At 39.9% G+C, this 20,884-nt stretch overlaps 1 protein-coding gene across 6 annotated transcripts in view; it reads left to right on the top strand.

The window, feature by feature from the left end:
• The first annotated feature begins 394 nt into the window (after nt 1–394).
• Phtf1 (putative homeodomain transcription factor 1) overlaps nt 395–20,884 on the top strand; it is a 53,742-nt gene continuing 33,252 nt past the window's right edge. For 5 of the 6 annotated variants that reach the window (XR_001234855.1, XR_001234856.1, XM_005388979.2 and 2 more), the window contains exons 1-3: nt 395–486; nt 716–790; nt 1,409–1,465. Coding sequence is in view for 4 of the 6 variants with exons in the window: in XM_005388979.2 (XP_005389036.1) it covers nt 746–790; nt 1,409–1,465 (102 nt within the window). In the remaining 2 variants the exon portion in view is untranslated. The remainder of the gene's footprint in view (nt 487–715; nt 791–1,408; nt 1,466–20,884) is intronic. The other variant, XM_013516424.1, reaches the window with a different exon arrangement.

Raw genomic sequence — 20,884 nt, 5'->3', positions numbered from 1 at the left:
GCCGAGGCGGCGGGGCCGCGGCCCGCACCTGGGCTCCGGGGCGGCTGAGTCACCGCCCTAACGGTGCGGCCAGTGCGGACGCGCGACGCCGCTCTGCAGCCTGCCGGTCCCCGGCGCGCTCCAGAGGCGCAGAGCCTTTCCCGTTGCGGTAGCGAGTGGCGGCCCAGCGGAGGCTGCATCCCTCCGCTCCGCTCTTGCCCAGTCCGTTCCGCGCTTATTTTATGGCCCACCCCGTGACCTCGTAGGTCGGGCTCGGAGGGTGCGCCGTCGGTGACAACACCGCCCTCCGCGGAGCGCGGGCCGCCCGCTGCCTCCGAGGCTGGCGCGGTCCCCGCGGTCTCCATGGTAACGGCCCCGCCGGCGTCGCGGCCTCCGGGGGAAGATGCGGCCTGCTGGGCCCGCCGCCTCGCCCCCGGCCTTTCCTCCCGGCCGGGGCCACTGAGGAGGGAGGACCCGCACGTCGGCCTGCCTGGCAGCGGGCACCAGGTGAGGGTCTGACGCCGGGGCCGCGGGGGCGGGCGGGTGTGCTCGGACCCCTCGTCCCGCCCTGCCCCGCACCCCTGCACTCACGCTCACAGAGTGTGGCGGCGGCGACCGTGTGTTTGCCGCCTCACCCCCAGCAGTCGGAGAAAGGGACCGCTGCTCGCCGAGGGCTCCCCACAGGCAGAGTCGCCTTCAGCGTCCGCACTCACCGACTGGTTTCCTTCGTTTTCAGTGAAATCCCACTCTCTGGCTGGAGACACAAATGGCCTCAAATGAGAGAGATGCTATATCGTGGTATCAAAAGAAGGTAATACCAGTAATTTTTCTTTGCAGAGCATACTTCCTACAGAAAATTTGCACAAGGAGTATCACAGTACTTTTCTCTGAGTTTGATGATGCCAGGTATTATATGGTATCTCAACATAAACGGAAAAATGTATGTAGAAGATCGTTATAATCCCAGTTCCGGGTCCCAGGGTAAGGTTTTCAAATCCTCTCCCTTCCCCGGACTGCAAACACAAGCCGTGGCAACGCTCTGAAAGTTTACTGCTGTTCAAACTTTAAAGACAGGAATGGGGCTCTTATCCGCATGGCTCAGATCGGTACTGCCCTCGTATTGAGCTGTCCCTTACCTTTTATTCTTCTCTAGTATTCCTATTGATGTTTTCCTTAAGAAGTGGAAATATCTTTTAAGGTAATATTTAATTTGAAATATTTTAGATGTTGCTTTTTAACTTTTAGATCCAGCTATTTTAGAGTTTTGAAGAAAATAGTTTTTGGAAATATTAATTTATTCTAACTCTGACAAGCAGAAACACTTTCCAGATATTAATACTTAATAGATTAATGACTTCCATGTGAGGCTTGACTTAAAAATACAGGTATTTGCCTTTGCGTCATTTAAATAGCTTGCTCCTTATTTCAGATTGGAGCATATGATCAGCAGATATGGGAAAAGTCAATCGAACAAACTCAGATTAAGGTAAATTGATTTCTTTGATTGTAGCTTTGTTTTACTGTATTAATGTGAAGCGTGGATTGTACTTTTAAAAATCTGCACCTATCCACCAAGTATGGCATTCTTCATTCTTGGAAGTTTATGAGTCAAAGAAAAATGCATAATGATAAGTAACAATTCACATGTGACTTAGCACCAAATGTCCCACATATGTGGGGCTATGATTACATAATTGTGGTCAGTTATTACCATATGGCAAGTTAGGTCCAGTATTGTTAGAATTTCAGATTTTTTAAGAAGAGCTGGAAATACGCATTTATATGTGAAATTCCTGAATTTTTAAAACGGTAGTTGTTTTTCTTTTCCTCTTTGCCTTTTTCTTTTCTGTCTTCCTCCTCCTCTTCATCCTCACTGTGCAAGCCAAATAAAATCCATTTTTGGCCTGAATCCAACCTGTGGTCCCCCCTCCCCCCTTTTTTTGGAGATGATTTTTGCTCTGCAGTTCAGGCTGTCCTTGAACTCACTGTGTAGCCCAGGCTGGCCTCCAGCTCTCAGTGATCTTCATGCCTCACCTCTTGAGTGATGGCCCCCATTGTTTTTCAACCACTGATTTAAAATATGGTCTTTAAAATTTTTAGGCTCTTAAGCTTTTTTTTATACACTGTCTTCAGAACCAAGCAGATTCTTAGGCTATTTCCTGCTAACCCAACAACCCAAGACTGATGTATAATTTAGAATGTCAGGTTATTAATTTATAATACAGGGAGGGTTACATCATCTTCTAATACTTCAAAGTCAGGTGGTAGGATCAAGAGAAGTGGTGGTAATTGTGCCTGTGAAGTCACTGAATGGTTGCTTGATAGCCAAATGTAATTGGATACTCTAGAGAGTTGTGGAGCTCATAAATGCTATCAGAGTCTTATTTCTGAACCCTTTAAAAAAAAGATTCGTTGCAGAACTTCAAGTACATCTTAATAGTGTTCTACTTATCTATAAGTCACATTAATTAGAATGGATCATTTAACTCTCTTTGGTAAAATGTATTTAATCAACATATAGGGTGCATCCTTTTATAGGACAGTCAGTTAGCTATTTGAACTACATGGCAACCTTTCACAGTTTTGGACAGTTGTTGCTTATTTATATTAATAGGATATGGAATTAGGATAATAGATCCCCTAGTTTTGTGTTATAACTGCAAATCTCTTATTATTCCTTTGTGAGGTACTAAACAGTGTAAGTGGAACAGATCTTGCCTTGTGACCTCTAGTCTTGTGATTTAAAACAAGTTATTATGGTTTGTATGGGTTTTGGTTTCCATATCCTAAAAAGGATTTTTATTGGTTTATGTTTATGACACATGATATTTACATTCATTTTGGGGAAGGTATATATATAAATCATATCTTGATAAATCATTTTTGATCCTCCACCCCTTAAACAGATTTTACTTCTATAGAGTAAGGCACCTTCTTTGAACCAATTTAGATTTTTCAACTCTTATTTCCATGCCGTTTAATACATACATACCTTTCTTTTAGTGCACCATATCAAAGTTATTTATTAACCTGTGTGTGTTCATAGACCTCAAGAGCAAGAATTTTTTTTGTTTTGTTTTGTTTTTTGGTTTTTGGTTTTTCTCCGGTACCGGGAACCGAACTCACGACCTTGCGCTTGCCAGGCAGGCGCTTTGCCGCTGAGCTAAATCCCCAGCCCCAAGAGCAAGAATTACGTTTATAGCGCACTCAGAATATCTTGATTCATATTAGAGACTCAGTATCTATTGCTGTTAGATCGACCTCCATCTGTTATGTATGTTTTTTACTCATTGTTCGCTCCTTAATGTATACTTTTTAATTTAGCAGCAGTGAAAAGAATGAAATTTAAGACAGTTATAAATGTTGACTGAGCTAATGTGCACACACATAAGAGGTACTAAGAATATAGTGAAAAAGATAGATTTCTTTCTTGTCTTCCTGGGTGTTAGAGTCATGGTGGGAGAAAATTCAAGGTATCTTTTGTAGTTAGGTTTTAGATAAAAATTGACCAAAGATATAAAAAAGTATACAATGCAATTTAATAATAGTTCCACACAAATTCATATATTTTTAAACCAAATATAAAGAAAAAAGTTAAAAATAAGAAATTAGTATCAGATCACAATACTATTATAGAATTTTAAATTATATTTATAAAGGTGAAGTACAACATTTATTTATTTATTTATTTATTTATTTTTTGTTTTTTTTGAGACAGGGTCTCACTATGCTGTTCAAACTGGTCTTGAGCTCACTTTGTAGCCCAGGCTGGTCTCAAACTCGCAACGATCCTCCTGCCTCAGCCTCCCAAGTGCTGGGATTCTAGGCGTGTGATAACATTTAAATAGGTACAAATTTTGAAATTTTTGTTTTTAAAAATCTCACTTGGAACATGAAAAGTGATATGAATTCTTCTTTTTTTGGCATGGTGTTAGAGATTGAACCCAGAGCCTTGCGCCTGCTAGGCAAGTACTCTACAACTAAGCTACATCCACAGGCCTAGTTGATATGAACTCTTCTACAAATGCTTATTGAACTACTGTGTTTAAGGCATTTTTGCCAGATGCTGAGCAGAAGTAGAAAAGTATTAACAAACAAAAGTATAAGATTTGTTTAAAGAAATAGCAAATAGCCCAGTGTGGTTGGAGTATAGGTTGTATACAGTGATAGCCCATAAATGAGTTTGAGGATTACCTGACTGCTTTGCTAAAAGCTTTTGCTGTGGGATTTTTTCAACTCTTGAAATGTTTCCCATGCAGTTTGTGATTTGTTCATGAGGTCTCTGCCCCTATTCTGACCCCCTTTTATTCTGAGTCAAAGACTCTCATCCTGGTTCAGGAATTTATATTTACATTACATCATCGTGTGTGCAGCCATTTTTTTTGACCATCGTTTCAATGAGGCTGTTGTGCAGAATGTATAGCCAAGAGAGCCTGGCAAGGCAGGATCAGACAGGTTCCCAAAATCAGGAGTGTGATACCTGTGAGGGTTTTGAACTCCCCAAGAGTTGAAAATCATCCCCCAAACAGTTCCCAGGGGTCCTCGTCTTTCCAGATCTGGGATGGAACGTGAGCAGTGTTCCTCATTTGATCTGTAATCTCCTATATGACCTTTCCTTCATCTGTTTGTAGGCAGTGGTTGCTTAGGTTAAATTTCCCACAAACCCCTGCCTCGGAAGCAAGCATATAATAAGGCAAAGCAATTTTGATGGTAGTGTGGAGTTTGGTCTGTTGTTTGGCTGACAAGAGCTTTGGCAGTTTCATTAGTTATAATTTCTACAACTGTTTGCAGCCTCAGTATGTGTTTTAGCGTATAAACGGGTGTGCAGTAGTCCAAGGACTCATCCTCTGCCAGGATCATAAAGTGAATTATGCATTCAGGGGCCATTTCTCATCTTTCCAATTGCTAATTCGCAGGTTATGTCATTTTCTATGGGTCCCCCTGTCCCCATACACTTGGATCCCAGATATTCTCCCCTGACAAATGGGAGTAGAAAGAAAGATGGGTGGATCATCCCTAATACACAAGACCCTGACCTTTTTGGGGGAAGTACAGCATATGTGCATCTTCTGCATATCCAGTACAATACGGTCCATCTGGGGCCTGTCATTTGATTCTCCATCTACATCATCTCAAGCCTACCTTAGATGAGAAAAATTGGTCAAGGGGTGAGGGTTTGGTTCAAAGTAGTAAGGGAACTCCCACCATTGGGTCTTTCAGGCAGTTGAATTGTAGGACCTTTGACCCAGACACATTAGGCCCCATATAGAAATGTTGAGCCATCTTCCCCACTGGGCAAGACTGTTTCTTCCAATTATTGAGGTCTTGAGAAACTAAACTCCTAAGGAGGTAGAGCTGGGGTACCCTGTGCCACTCACTGTAAGGTTCATCGGGATCTAACTGTGTAGCATCCCATGGCAGTTGATCCCCCACGTTGGTTCCCCCCCACACACATAGCAAGAAGAGCCCTTCAGAGTCTGAGCTACAGTCACTGTTAGGTCTAAAAACAAGTTCTTTAGCCTGGATTAGAAGGGGACTACTTTCTGTTTCCTCATAAAATGAGTGAAAAGCCCGATAAGATGTGGCCACTTGGACAGTAGTGACCCTCTTGAAATGTAGTACTCTCTTGAAGTGTAGGTTGGTACCTTGCAAATAGGCCACTTTCCCACCTTGATCTCTGGGATTAAAGATAGTAATTCCTAGCTAAGAGTGGCCACCCACTGTTGGAGGAGTGCGCCTTTTATCCTTCCAGTGGCCCATGAGACAAAGCTCCAATAGGGGCTTTTTGCCCCTATTCAGTCAGCATGACAGGTGATTGGAGTGAAGCCTATTCACACATACACTTATCATTGAGCCTTTGTTCTTTTTTTTTTTGCTTTTCTTTTTTTTTTTTTGAGCCTTTGTTATTCCCATGACTATCCAGGGATTTTTACTAATATCATACACATCAAAAAATACCAAAACTGGCAAGTGGGTATTTGTAATCTAGGTTTTGTTAATAAATGGTCCTTCACCTTGGGAGTGTAGTGCTTCAAAACATTCCTCAGTCGAGGAGTACTTTAGGTTGAAATAGGTGATTTTTGTTTGTTTGTTTGCTTTTGTTTTCCTTCCGGTACCAGGAATTGGAACTCACGACCTTGTGCTTGCAAGGCAGGCACTTTGCTGCTGAGCTAAATCCCCAGCCCCTGTTTTTTTGTTTGTTTGTTTGTTTTTGTTTTTGAAATAGGTGAGTTTCAGGTTGATAGATAGAATAGATTGTCTTATAATGTGTCTTATAATGGATCCTCCCTAAGCATGAGGAGTGGGTATGGTAAAGTCTGAGTAACTCCCTGGTCTGATCTGGTTAGGCAAATAAATGGGTCACATGATGGGGAACTCAGGTTCACCAGTGGAGCCCCAAGTAAAAGCCAATGCCAGCAAAACATCCTACCCACAACAGGAAGGTGATGATGGCCAGCGGGCGTCTCTTGCTGCGTCTCCAGTCAGCTGAGGCAGTCTCCCCAAATACAGTTATAAGCAAGGGGTAGCAGCATGTTTTAGATAGTCACAAAAAGGATGCAGTCCATCTGCACCGCCGGTCAGCGGCATCCTCAGGCTTCTGCTGTGCATAGACTAGGCATCCTCTGGCGTGACTAAGATCAGCTGACATCTTTCAGTGGTGGTCTTGAGATCTCAGTCTGCTTCTTTAGATTGTCAGCTTATATGGTGCTGATGAGTTGGGGATGCACTTGCAGTCTTGAGACACTGGGTTTACTCTGCTATAGTGAATCTGGGGGGCTGTCTCATCCACCTTTACTGCAGTGGGGGTGGATAAGATAGCAGTGCATGAGCTCCTGCAGAGGGTTTCAGGGGTTGGACATTCCATTCTTTTACTCACACAGCATCCCCTGACTTGGAAGAGTGAGTATCTGTGGTCTAACTCATGGGCAGTCATTCCTTAATCCATTGGTGTAGGGTGCCTAAGGCTAAGCCTAATGCCTGCATCTGTTGTCTCAGGATGAGGTTCCCAAGCTCTTTTAAATCCCCCCTCATGCCCTTAATAAGAGTAGGGTCCTCCCATAGAGGATATCAAGAGGGGAAAGCCCTATCTATTTAGTGGGATTAGATCTAATCCTCAGCAGAGTTATTGGCAAGAGTTGGTCCTACTGCAGGTGAGTTTTGCTTATGTTCATGGCCCTTTTCCCTCCTTCCTTTATCCCCTTTAGGAGGGTACCATGTGATTGAAGTGAGCCTTCCTTCAGAGTTCAGGTGCCACTCTCCTGGAAATTGGTTATGGGCATAAGCCTGGGGATTCAGTGTTCTGGCCAGGGCAGTTTCTTCCAACCATATAAGGTTGCTTGAGTAATCTGGTGGTACACTTCAGTGTTCAGTAAGGTTAGGAGGAGTTGCTGGCAATCAACCCATGTGGGCTTGTGGGTTTGGATAATGGACTGCACCAAGTTAATCATTGCCTAGGGTTTCTCTATATGAAAGGTGTCTGACTCTTCCAGTTAAGGTCAGTGGTGGTAAAGGGTTGATACACTAACACTCATTCCCCTCCTTGGATCTGCCCCTTGGGTCATAATATAAATGGGTCCTGAAGTCTCTTGAAGTGGCATCTGCATAATGCCTTGATGGGGCCTGAGGGTTGGGCTGCTGGAGGGGTTCTCAACAGATGCCCACAGGCGTTTGGGGAGTCAGAATGGGCAGCTCAGGGGAGGTTGCCATCAGAGGGGTCTCGGCGGAGGCCTCACATGGTGGTGGGAGAGAGGCACTCTGATAGAGCCTCTACCGTGGGGGGCCATAGGTGGCAGTGGCAGTGGCAGTGATGGATACTGTAGGACATATGGAAGTGGGACTTCTTTTGATTCCTGGGGATAGAATCGTTTTGTTTGACTTTGGCTGACATTTGGAGGTGGCCATTACCCAAGTCATCACTACAGTTCTCCTCAATGCAAGCTTTCAGCCAGGGTGGCTGAGATAGGACCAAGTCTTCCCAACAGTCAGTGTAAGGAAATTGGTTAGGATGGCCAGGTCCCCTCCTACAACAATCCTGAACACCTGGCTGATTATCTCCTTATCCAGTGAGCCCTCAGCAGGCTGATCTGCTGCTGTCTGCTCATTCACATGCACACACACAATGACTCCAACTCTGCCACCTTCTGCTTGGGGCTGAGGGTTCATTTAATTCTTGCAGAATTACTCTGGCGGTTTCATTAATTGCAGAATTACTCTGGCAGCTCTGGTACTCCAGTCTGCCCTCCAGAGTTGAGGTTTCAGTTTCAGTGACACGTAAGCAATTCTGGAAAGTCCCCTTCTGGACAGTCCCCTTCTGCCTCTTGAAAGGCCGAACTACCAAATGGAGCCCAGGTCTCACCACATCTGGCAGGGCGCTCGCTGAACTGCTTCCTGGGCCTCCAGGTCTGTTTGTGTGGAGCTCTTGCCCCAGAACGTTGGGAGGGGCCCAGCTGCCCTACAGGATGGGTCAGCGGGTCCACTGGCACTAGGCGAGGTTGCATTTCCTGGTGCTCTGAGGTTCGGACTTCAGTGACAAAAGAGGTGGAAATACACCTTCTCCGATTCCTGGCCGAGGCCCAAGAAATGCTGCAGGATTTTTGTGCAGATAGACACCAAGGGCTTTTTCCCAGGAAGCAGCTTTTTTTTTTGCTAGCATTGACTCAGCAGATTACTATCCAAAGGCTGAGCATCAAAAATGGTGTAGTTGTACCCTTTCATACAATTTTTGTGTCTTTGTCTACCTTATATGGGCATAGACTAACATTTTTACAGTCTGGTTGAGCATGACTTATGTTACAGAGTAACATCAGAATTACATATGCCACAGAGGCTGATATTGCTACATTGTAAGAAGTTCTGAACCCAACAGGTTGGGAAAGGCCCTACTACACTTTAGCTACTATTCTATAGTAAATGGAAAGATGTTGGTAGTTTTTTTTTTTTTTTTAGTAGACAGACCACATTCTATCTGTTACCCAAGGATAGAAGTAAAAATACAGACATTGTAACAAAATCCATAGAATGTTTCCAGAGTAAAAATTGATGAAATGATATCCTTCTAAATGTGTATATGAACCAAAAAAGTCTAGGTAGACTAGAAAGAGCTATAATGAATCAAATTAATATTGAAGACCCTCAACTGGGTGTAGTGGTGCGTGCCTGTGATCCTCAGGAGGCTGACGCAGGAGGATCCCTGCAAGTTCAAGGCCAGCCTGGGCTATGAGTTCAAAACCAGCCCAAACTATACTATATAGTGAAATAGTAATAAGCCAAAACAGGGAAATAAATAATTGTTGAATGCTTACCTACGATGTGTCTGATAGCTAGATTTACATAATGGTAAGCAAGACACTCAACATTTTTCTTTTTATGAAGTTTTTGCTAAAATGGGAGAAAAACTAAAAACTTCTGTGATAAATTCTAAGAGCTATTGTTTACACACAATTAATTACACTTAAAGAAATGGACCAGTCAGTGTGGTCAGATCAGCTTTCCCTGGGAAACTGATACTTACAATGAGATCAGAAGGATGAGTAAAAGTTAATTAGGTTAAGAACAAATACACTAATCCCACACAAACTCTTTCCAAAAATGAGGGAGAAAAATAACACTTCTTAAGTTCATTCTATGAGACCAATATTATTTTGATACAAAAGCTAGGTGTAAACATTTTAAGAAAACTTGTTGTGAACATAGGTGTAAAAATCTTTAACAGAATGTCCACAAACCAAATTTAGCAGCATATAAAATGGATTATCCATTGTGACCCAGTGGGATTTATCTCAGAAGTGGAACATTGGTTTAACATTTGAAAATAACCATTACGGAAATCAGTATGGAGATTCCTCAAAAATAAATGTAGACGTACCATTCAACCCAGCCTTCTCTTTCAAGGTATCTTCTTAAAAGAGTTAAAGGTATTGTATTATAAATATATATAAATATATAAATATAAAAATATAAATATATATATCTGTTTATAATAGCACAACTTACAATATTTAAATCTTGTAAGTTCCCTATATGGCCTTCAACAGATGAATGGATAAAGAAAACGTCGTATTTATACACAGTGTTGTACTACTGTGCCATAAAGGAGTCATTTATAGGAATGTGGATGTGCCTTGAGACTATACTGTTAAATGAAATAAATCAGACCCCTATAGTAAGAAACCCAAAGTAGAAATAATTTAAAGAAAATAAAAAAGATAGGTAATAGGAAACAGAGATCTTTTGTAAGTGGGAAGGGGACCAAAATGGAGAGGAGAGAGGAGGGGAAGTGTAAAGAATTAAGATATGTTATATACATGTACCAACTCCCCATAATAAATGTAATTATTGTCCACTGCAAACATGTATTAAATTTTTTTAAATTTAAAAATGAATAAATTAATATAATACCATGTTAATAGAATAAATAGCCACATGATATATTAGAAGACGTATAAAAGCACTTGACGAAATTCAGTGCCCATTAATGATAAGGTAGGAAAAGAAGGTAAGTTCCTCAATCTGTTAAAGGTTGTCTATGTTAGATATCACACTTAGTGGTTAAAGACTGAATGTTTCCCTCTAAAATCAAGAACAAAGCAAGGGTACTTGCTTTACTACTTTTATTTAACATTGTACTAGGGGTCCTAGTCAATGCCATAAGGCAAGTTAAAGAAGTAAAAGGCATTAAAGTGGAGAAAAATGAAAAATGCTTTTATTCATGTTGACACAATCTCATATTTCTAAAGTCTTTTTTTCTTTTTTTGGTACCGGGAATTGAACTCACCTTGCACCTGCCTGCCAGGCAAGCACTGTGCCACTGACCTACATCCCCGGCCCTCTAAAGTCTTAAGGCATCTAAAAAAAGTAGTAGATGAGTTTGGCAAGGGCTTTAAATTCAAGGTCAGTATATAGAAATTAATAGTATTTCTGTACACCAGCAATGAATAATCAGAAAATGATACTGAAACTGAGGTAGGAGGACTGCATTGAGTTCAAGACCAGCCTGAACTAAATAGCAACACCCTATCTCAAAAAAGAGTAAAAGTTAATATTAAGAAAGAATAGTATCAAAGAGAATAAAGATAATTAGGAATAAGGTTCACATAGAAAGTGTAAGATTATAAAACATTGCTCAGAGAAATTAAAGATCTAAGTAAGAGGCATAACATTTCTTGTTCATGATTTAAAAGACACAATATTGTAACTTGGCAAGTCTCTCCCAGTGTATCCACATAGTTAACACAAACCCTTTAGAATTGACAAGCAAATTTAAAAACAATAGAGTTGGATGACTTACATTACTGGATCTGAAAATTTATTATAAAGCTACATAATAAATATAGAAGGTACTGGCAGGAGTATGAGAATTGAAAACCGGAAAGAAATCCTGTTTTGATAATTCATTTTTTCCTGGAGGATGGCACTGGGCATCGAACCTGGGGCCTTTATACTGAGCTCCACTCCCAACCCTTTATTTTTTTTATTTTGAGACAAGATCTCACTAAGTCACCAAATGGCTCAGGCAGGGCTAGAATTATGGGCTTGTGCCACCATGCCCAGCTGATAGATTGATTTCTGATGAAGATGCCAAAGCAATTTAATGAAGCAGTGGTGGTCTTTTGAATAAGTAGTGCAAGAACAGCTGGATATCCACATGTATAAAAGTGAATTTACCTTATACCTTGCACAAAAATAATTCAAAATGGATCACAGATATAAGCATAAGAATTTTTTTTTTTTGGTTTTTCTCCGGTACCGGGAACCGAACTCACGACCTTGCGCTTGCCAGGCAGGCGCTTTGCCGCTGAGCTAAATCCCCAGCCCCAAGCATAAGAATTAAAACTATAGATTTTGTAGAGGAAAATACTAAAGATCTTTGCCATATTTTAAAAACAAGATCTTAGAAACACACTGTCTAAATTGATAATTTAGATTTTATCAAAATAGACACTTTTTTTCCAAATTATATTATTAAAAAATGAAAGATGGGCTGGGGATGTAGCTCAGTGGTAAAGTGCTTGCCTAGCATGCATGAGGCCTAGGTTTGATCCCCAGCCTGGTTATTTAAAACAAAACAAAACACAGGTAGAGTGGCACATAGCTATAGTTCCAGCTATTCAGGAGGCTGGGGTAGGAGTATGGTTTGAGCCCAGGAAGCCTCAGAGAAAATATTTTCAGATCATATACACATCATGCATATATGTATTTAGAATGTGTAAAGAGCTCAGAGACCCAACTTAAAAATGGCAAAAGGCTTGAACAGACATTTTATCAAGGAAAGTAAGTGAATAGCTAATGGGCACATGAAAAGATGCTTAACATTATTATTAGAGGTACAAATTAAAATCACTAGAAGATATCTGCTAATATGGCTAAAATTTAAAAAATTGACAATACCAGGTATTAACAGAGAAACTAGAACTGATATTGCTGTTTGGTATAGAAAATACAAAATAATTGGAGTTTAAAAACAATTAAATATATACTTCTCATATGGACCAGCATTTCCACTCCTTGGGTTCCTACCCAGGAGAAGTAAAAACAAACACATATAAATACTTACAGCAGCACTATTCCAAAGTGTCAATTTTAGAGTAATTTCAGGAAGAAAATTATTGTAGAGCTCCAAATCTGGAAAAAAATCCAATTGTCCATCAACTGGTGAATGGATAAACAAATGTGTTACGTCTGTACAATTATTAATTTATACTAAAAACATGGGTGAGCCTCAGAAATATTCCAAATGAAAGAAATCAGGCACAAACATGTGATTTGGTTTTTATGAAATTTCTAGCCATCTGTAAAGATATAAAATAAAAATAGAGCAGTGATTGCCTATCATAGCAAGTAGGAAAAGATTTACTGCAAACAGGCTGCTATGGTTTTTGTCTTGTTTGAATGTCCTCCAAAGTGTCATTCATGTGCTGAAGTTGAATCCCCATTTTGAAGTATTAAGAGGGTGGAAATGTAATCTGACTGTGGTATTTAGAGGTCGGACCTTGGGGAGGTTATTCAGAGTAGATAAATTCATAAGAGTGAAGTCAGCGTGATTGAATCCTGGTGTCTTTATAAGGACAGAAGGGAGACCGGAAGACAGACACCTATATGCTCTCTTTCTCTCTTGCCGTGCAGTGCTCTCTGCCACTGCGGGGCTGCCAGCAAGAAGGCTGTTGTTGCCAGACATTGACCTTATCCCTCCAGAACTGTGAGCCCAAATAAGCCTCTTTTCTGTATAAAGTTACTTGGCCAGTCACTTTATTATGGTAATGAGAAATGGACTATTTCCTTTGCAGGCACAAAGGAAATTTTGAGGCGATAGACATACTCTAAAACCTGAGTATAAAGGATTATGTACTGTGTATTTACTAACAATCTGTGAATTAATTTGCTAAAACTACATGCTTAAAAATGACTGCACTAATTAGTATGTAAATGATGCCTCAAAAAGTATTTTAAAAATCACACAAACAGTAGGAAAAAGTAGGATATATAATGTATCCCAGATTTTTTATACATATTGACAATGAAAATAGTGTTTTAAAATTTCTTGAGAGAATGTGTTAGGCCTAACATTTTTAGTGATGGTCAGCTGAGCCCTCCAAAATAAGACTAAAACAAGAATGTTCCCTGTTACTACTATCTAACATGCTGTGTGCAATATATTTGCTAAGATGAGCAGAACATTCTAGTTAAAGTTTTCTTTTTTAAATTGTCTTTGTTTTTTTAAAATAATATTAGAAAATCTATGTAAATGACATAGTTTTAGCCTTAGAAAATAAAAAAGGCTAGTCAAGCTGAGAAGCTACTGAGCTGTTTCTCATGCTGATGATGGGTGTATGACGGATGACTCTTCTCATTACAGATGACATTTTGAGTACACGCATTAATCTCCATGTGTTCTCTTCTTGAAGTTACTCTAAAATTATAGCAAATAAGAAAAAGATACTGTCCTCAGAGAGCCAGGAGAATGAGAGAGGAGACACACGTTCCTGCTGGCTTGAACTACCAGTGGTACGTGCGTGACTATCCCATTGGGCAGCTTGTACCACCAGTGGTACAAATGGATCTGATTATTTTGTTTGGTCTTTGTACTAATAAAGTTAATAAAAAGCCACCTGATGGAACAGTCATGCATGTACCACCGGTGGTTCAAGCCACCTGGCAGCAAGACATGAGTTACAACCCTGTCATGAATCTGTTTGTTAAATTAGAGTTATCGGTACAGTTTTGAAATTTGGAAAGCAGATGATAAGCGAAGAAAGTAAAAATCTTCAAATGTTTACAGTAAAGGAAACTAGTAAGAAACTAGTAAAACTCCTGTGTTTAATTTCTGAAAGACTTAAGAATTAGATTCATCAGGTAAGACTTTGGGAATGAGGCAGAATTGAAAATAGGACTGTTTGAGCATATGTATCGGGCATGAGACCACCGCTAGATCTTCCTTATTTCCACATAGCCCCATTATTACCCTTATCTTCTTCTGACAGAAGACTGAACTGAAGCATGTGCCCTAGAGAGGCTGAGTCAGAAAAGTTCTGTATTCTGGAACCACAAACAAATGGCAGTTGAATTAGGAGCAGTGCTAATGATGGGGATCCAAGTGAGTTTGGTGGCCAGATTGACAGCCTTCAAACAGAAGACTATAAAGATGAAAAAACACTGAAGGGTACTGAAAGGTGAAATGTCTGGCTACACCTCCACAGTGAGCTCCACTATTCCAAAAGCTTCATCCATTGCAGCCTGAGCTTGTATTCAGCATGTTAGTGTCTACTCTTGAATAGAAGTGGGTAGAATCCATCAATTATTTGAGACTTTAGAAAAAGGAAAGGAAAAAGAAGTAATGAAGGAATTACTTTTTAACCCCTGCAGTTCTGGGGATTAAATGTAGGTGTACTCTACCATTGAGCTACGTCTGTATCCCCATTTATGTGTGTATGTCTGTATTTATGTAGAGACAGGCTCTTGTTAAGTTTAGCCTCCAACTTAGGACCTTTCTGCCTTAGTCTCCCAAGTAGGTGGGATTATAGGTATGTACCACCATGTCCAGCGAAGAGCACTATTTTAAAGACAGTATCTGTAAGGAACTGCATACTATAAAAATGAGAGTGCAGTACAAGAGGTGGACAATATGGTGACTATAGCTAATGATACAGTGTAATCTTGAAATTTGCTTAGCTATAAAGTGTTCTTACTCCCAAAATGATACTATGTTGTCTTGGTTATTTTTCTCTTGTTGCTGGGACAAAATACTTTATGCCCAAAATAAAGGAAGGAAAGGTTTATTTCGCTTACAGTTTGTGGAGGTTTCAGTCCATACTTGGCAGGTTACAAGGTAGAGTGGCACATGGCAGAGGGCTACAGCTCAAGGCGGCAGAACACAGCAAAGCAACAAACACAAAAGGGAGGAGTGGCGGCAAGCAGCCTCTTCCTCTCCCTTACATATGCAAACTCTCCACCCCAGGGCGGGTGTAGCTCTCACACCCATAATCAATCAAACTCTAAAAGCCCACCCCATGACCGCATGAGGCTTTGGGGAGACACACAGACACAAACCATAACATATGTGAAGTAATGAATTTGTGATTAGATTTAGTCATTCCACAATATACAGAGATGTTTCTTGACTTACAATGGGGTTACGCTTCCAACAAACTCATTGTTAGTTGAAAATATCATAAGTTGAAAATGGATTTACTATACCAAACCTCCAGGATATCATCGTTAGCAACACACTACACAGAACGCAGAGCACATGCGATGTTTACCCCGGATCTTATGACTGACTAGGAGCTGTGGCTTACTGCTGCTGTCCAGCATCACAAAAGAGCTCTTACTCCATAATGGTAGCCCACAAGAAGATTGAAATTTAAAGTGTGGTTTCTGCTGAATGCATTTTGCTTTTGCAGCACTGTAAAAGTAAACCATTGTAAGTCAGGAACTGTCTGCATATATACTTCAAAATATGTCATACATAATAAATATTAAGTTTATTGGTAAATTTAAAAAAGAATGACTAAAAAACAAAACAGAGGGCCAGAGATATAGCTCAGTGACATAAGTGCCTGCCTGGCAAGCACGAATGATCCTGAGTTTGATTTCCAGTACCAAAAAAAAAAAAAAAAAGACAAAAAGATACCAGATTTTAAAAAAAGTAAGAGAACTAAAAAATACTCAAAATAAATTCAGTTGAAAAGTTGAAAGAAAAAGTTGAAACTATTGTCCTCCAAAATAGTATAAAAGAACAAGGAAACAAAATGAGAATATAGTTCATGCAGGAAGTCTAACATTCAGCTAATGTGTATTCCAGAAATTATCAAATAACACAAAAGATTCTTCAGAATCCTTTCAGTAGAAAGGATCTTTTAAGTGATCGCACACGCTAAGAAACATCGTGACATTTCACAACATTGTAGAGATTGGATTAAACAGAGTGGAAGGAAAGAAGGATCAGAACAGAGCGTATGCAAAAGATTAGGAGTCTGAATGATTCCAGCAACTTAGGGCTTATTTGCAAGCTAGAAGACAGTGGCTCCTTCTGCAGTGGAAAGTCGATACAGTGACCCCTGAAAAAATTATTTCCACCTAAAATTTTATTCCCAGTCTAAGTATTAATCAAATGCAAAGGTATCACATAAAACTGTTTTCATACTTTCAAGTCTCCAAAAATGTATATCTCCTTTCCCTCAGAAAGCTATGTGATCACATGTATTATAATGAATGAATAAATGATGAGTCTGTATGATCAAGGAACAGAAAAGCCAAAACAGGACCAAAGGCACTGCGGGATGATTTCAGATGTCCTGGGATGATAGCTTATGTCTGGCCTGGAGTACAGCAGTCCCGGATGGAGCTAGAGGGTAGAAAACTATGATATCTTTCAAGGTTTAAAAACAACAAAACGAAAAAACCATGAATTTTGTTGTGATTGAGCACACTGGAAGCAAAAATGTCATACAGGGAGTTTGAAGATGCATTAGTAATACACATGTAGGAAGTGAATAGAAATGAAAAAAATGAAGTGATTTACAGTCCTAGGACAACCAACATATAGAGGTAATTACAGTTCACAACTTGGCTTAGCTGTGAACCATATTTTTTAATTAGAACACACTATACATCAAACATTGATTTAGCTAAAATTTGAGATAAAACTATTGGGAGAAAAATTGTAGTTTGGGTGCTTAATAGTGTAATGATGATAGCATGTCATACATGTTTTATATTACTGTAAACAGCACCCACCCCCACACAAAATAACTGATCCTTACAACAGTTTTCTGCAGTAAATGCTGTTACTCTCATTTTGTGTATGAGGATACAGAAAGTCAGATACAGAAAGTCGCTGAAAGGCTAAATTAAAACAGATCTCATCTTAATAAGAAAGGAATGCATAGCGTGTGAAATTGATGAAAATACTATCACCATTTTATTTCAAAATAAGGGAAAAGAAGAAAGGACTAGGAAATAGGAATTGAGTATGAAAGAATGAGGCTTGAGTTTTTAAGAAAATTAGCCTTGTAATATGAGTATTATTTTTAATAAAAATAGAGATTAATTTTAAAACATTTTTATCAAAAATATAATAAGTTGTCTGAGCAATAAGATATATATTTCCATATGAGATAGGTGGATAGAGATGAATATGTAGGTTTATTGACTTTGTCAATACCCTTCATGTATACCGTGGCAAAACAAATCTCATCAGCATTTAGATGTGAACTTGAGGGTCATATAAACTTAGCTGTCTATAACATTAATTTTCTTAATTATTTTCTTCCCCACATGTAACAAGATTGTGTGACTCTACCTATTGTCACATGCCCTGCGATCCTTTCCTGTGGGAGAATTCTTCCCATCCCTACCATTTGCTTGGCCAGTGGAATGTGAGCAGGATGTCCCCTTCCCTCTATTGATCCAATCATGTTCTTCTCTTACTTTTCCTGTTCAATAAATAGCTAAGCATATAAGATATAGCATTCTGTCATTTCACCTTCACAGTAATCCCATTTTTTGCTGACCAGTACTTCTGGGTCGTGTGTGCTATCTTTTGACCGCTTCACGCTTCTGATTACTGCTGTGACCTGTTATCTTTACTCCTCTGGCGAACTGCCTATGGGCGAGTCAAGCTGGAACACAGCCAGGCTCAGTGGTTTACCTCCTTGCTGTCAATGTCTCTGTCTGCTTAAGCACTGCTGTGGCAGTGTCAGAGATGCCACAGCCCACAGAGCCTAACACTGCTGGCCCTTTGCAGAGAAAGTTTGTTCACTCCTGATCTAGATTGCTGAAGGAGGTTTTTTAACTTGGTGACTCCTTTCTCTTGCTTACTGACTCCTGTCCTGGCACCTGTTTTCCTCAATGAAGTCAAAGTTCTTGTTTTGTTTAACACAAATTTGATTATTTTTCTCATATTTAAAACTTCTTGACTTCCTAGGATCCTTAAAATAAAAGCGTATTGCTAGAATAATTCATAATTTCCACAGAATGGCATTGCCTTGTCTTGCCAGTTTATCTCTCTCACCCATATCTTGACCCTGTTCCACTTCTACTCTGTGCTTTCGGCCTTGTTGAACTGTCTTTTCGTTTTGGCTGTGATCTCTGTTATTTCTGAGTTCTCTCATATGCTTTTCTTAATTCCTTCCTTTGTTGCATCTCATGCCCAACTTGGCAAATGCTTAAGTAGATTTCAGATTTCAGGTTAGATACTATTTCCCTTTAGAAGTCTTTCTTTGACTTCTTAAATGTAAGAAGTGGGTGCCCTGTAAGAACTGGGTGCCCTTACACATGTTCCTGTGGTGCTATTTTATAAGTATTATTTATTGTTCATCTGCCCTAGATTAGAGATGGTTTCCCTTTTTGTGCCAGACTGTACAGCAGTTTAACTCTTTCAGTGGAAAAAAAAGAAAATTTCAGCACACTATGAAATAGAGATGTGTTACAGGGTTTCACTTGTCTTACTCCCGGTTAAATGTGAGTCCAACAGTACTGTAGCAATACCTGCAGCGTTTTGGTTGCTCTGTTCCAGCAAAACCTGCAGTGTTTTTGTCCCTCTGTCTAAAGTAGGGACTTCATTTGTCAGGTGCTTCTGAGCTTGTGGTAGTGCTGCCCAGTTATGTGGGGAGCTAACAGCAGAGAGAGCTGAGTGCACCTACAGCTGCGGCTCTGCAGAATTCCCCCCTGGCCGCTTTCCCGGGGCTGCCGAGTGGAGGTGCAGACAAGGAGGAAGTCGACTCACAGTTCTCAGGGTTTAATCCCAACAAACCTTGCAAAGTCAAGCAGTTTTGTTTAATCTAGAAGGATATGTTTTGTACCATATGAAAGGCAAGATAGTCTAGTCGTTAAGAGCACACACTTTGTGGAGTGAAAATGATTGGGTTGGAATCTCTCTGGGCCTTGGTTTTCTCTCTGTAAAGTGAGGATAATAAAGATACTAATTTCACAGGGTAGTTAGGACTCAAGGAGTCAAACAGGTGGACACATTTTAGATAAAGTGCTCTAGTGCCTGCGCTATTTCTTGTGCAAACTACGCAATGTGAGGGATAAAGCAAAGGGATCCTAAGTCAAGGATGTGGCATGTGTTTTTATTCTCCTTCAGTATAAAATACACAGAAATACACTCTGGTTTTCTTTTTCTCTCTCACAACTATGGCCATAAATTTATTTGTGACTCTTGTCCCGTGGAAAAAAAAAACGGTAGGGGAGCTTAGGCCTTATTCCTGAGAAACCAGTTTCTCTTACATCTTCTTGTCTTTTCTCAGTACTGTACAGAAATTGAAGACAGAGCCATGTTTTGATTTCTTTATTACTCTGTACCAAGCTCAAGCAGAAAATCTAACATGTGAAATATGCATGTTGAATATTTGTTGAGAGAATGTTTCCCTCATTAGAGGAGGTTTGTAGAATTTGGAATAAACTAGTTAATGTGAACCCTAATTTTATAACATAGGTAAAATGTCTAGAAAGCAAAGAGTAGAAAAACCTTTTTGGTTTTGAAGTCAAAGCACTTGAAGCTCCTTTAGTTGGAATACTATGGATGTACATGTCTACGGGGCTATGTTGATTATTGTTGTTTTGAGTAATCCAGGCTGGCCAGGCTGTGTAACCCAGGCTGGCCTTGAACTCGCTATGTAGCTGCGCTAGCCTCAAGCTCACAGTGATCCTCCTGCCTCAGCCTTCTGAGTACTGGGATTACAGGCATGCACCACCATGCCTGGTTTATATATATTTTTTCGAGATATGGTCTCCCTTTGTAGTCTTGGCTGGTCTTTTTTTTTTTTTTTTTGTACTGGGAATCGAACTCAGGACCTTGCACTTGCCAGGCAGGCGCTTGTACTGCTGAGCTATATCCCCGGCTTCCTGGCTGGTCTTCAACTTGAGATCCTCCTGCCTCAGCTTCCTGAGTGCTGGGACCATGTTCCTAAGTGTGCAACAGTATGTCTGGCAGTTTTAAGTTTTGAATTTCTTATTTTGAACGTAAGATCATTATTCCCATGAAAATTATGAATATTTGAAGAATTAGTGTGTGTTTCTTCAAATGGTAACTTTTCTTGTGTTATTTTCAAAATTTGACACCTTACATTTAATTTTATTATAGTTTAGAGATTAAGGACTTTTTCTATAAAATCTGTAGCTATAGTTGAGTTGAACTAGAAGCACTGGTTTCACTTGAGAGAAATTGATGGACTACATCTGTGTAGTTACAGCTAAAGATAAATTCTGGTGCAATGTCTAGAACAGGGAAATAGCAAATGACAGTATCCTTTAATGTTTGCATTAATTTTAATGCTTAAATAGCTAATTTTAAAAACTAGATTAAGAATTAATATGTACATGTGCTGATTCATCTTGCAAAAGTTTAGTTTATTAATAGTAATTTAACTGTTAGGCAAACCAAGAGTTTGAAACAAAAACAAATGAT

Source organism: Chinchilla lanigera, unplaced genomic scaffold (assembly GCF_000276665.1).
Source record: "Chinchilla lanigera isolate Chin_1 unplaced genomic scaffold, ChiLan1.0 scaffold00034, whole genome shotgun sequence".
Classification (NCBI taxonomy): Eukaryota; Metazoa; Chordata; class Mammalia; order Rodentia; family Chinchillidae; genus Chinchilla; species Chinchilla lanigera.
This window is presented reverse-complemented; position numbering and strand designations above follow the sequence as displayed.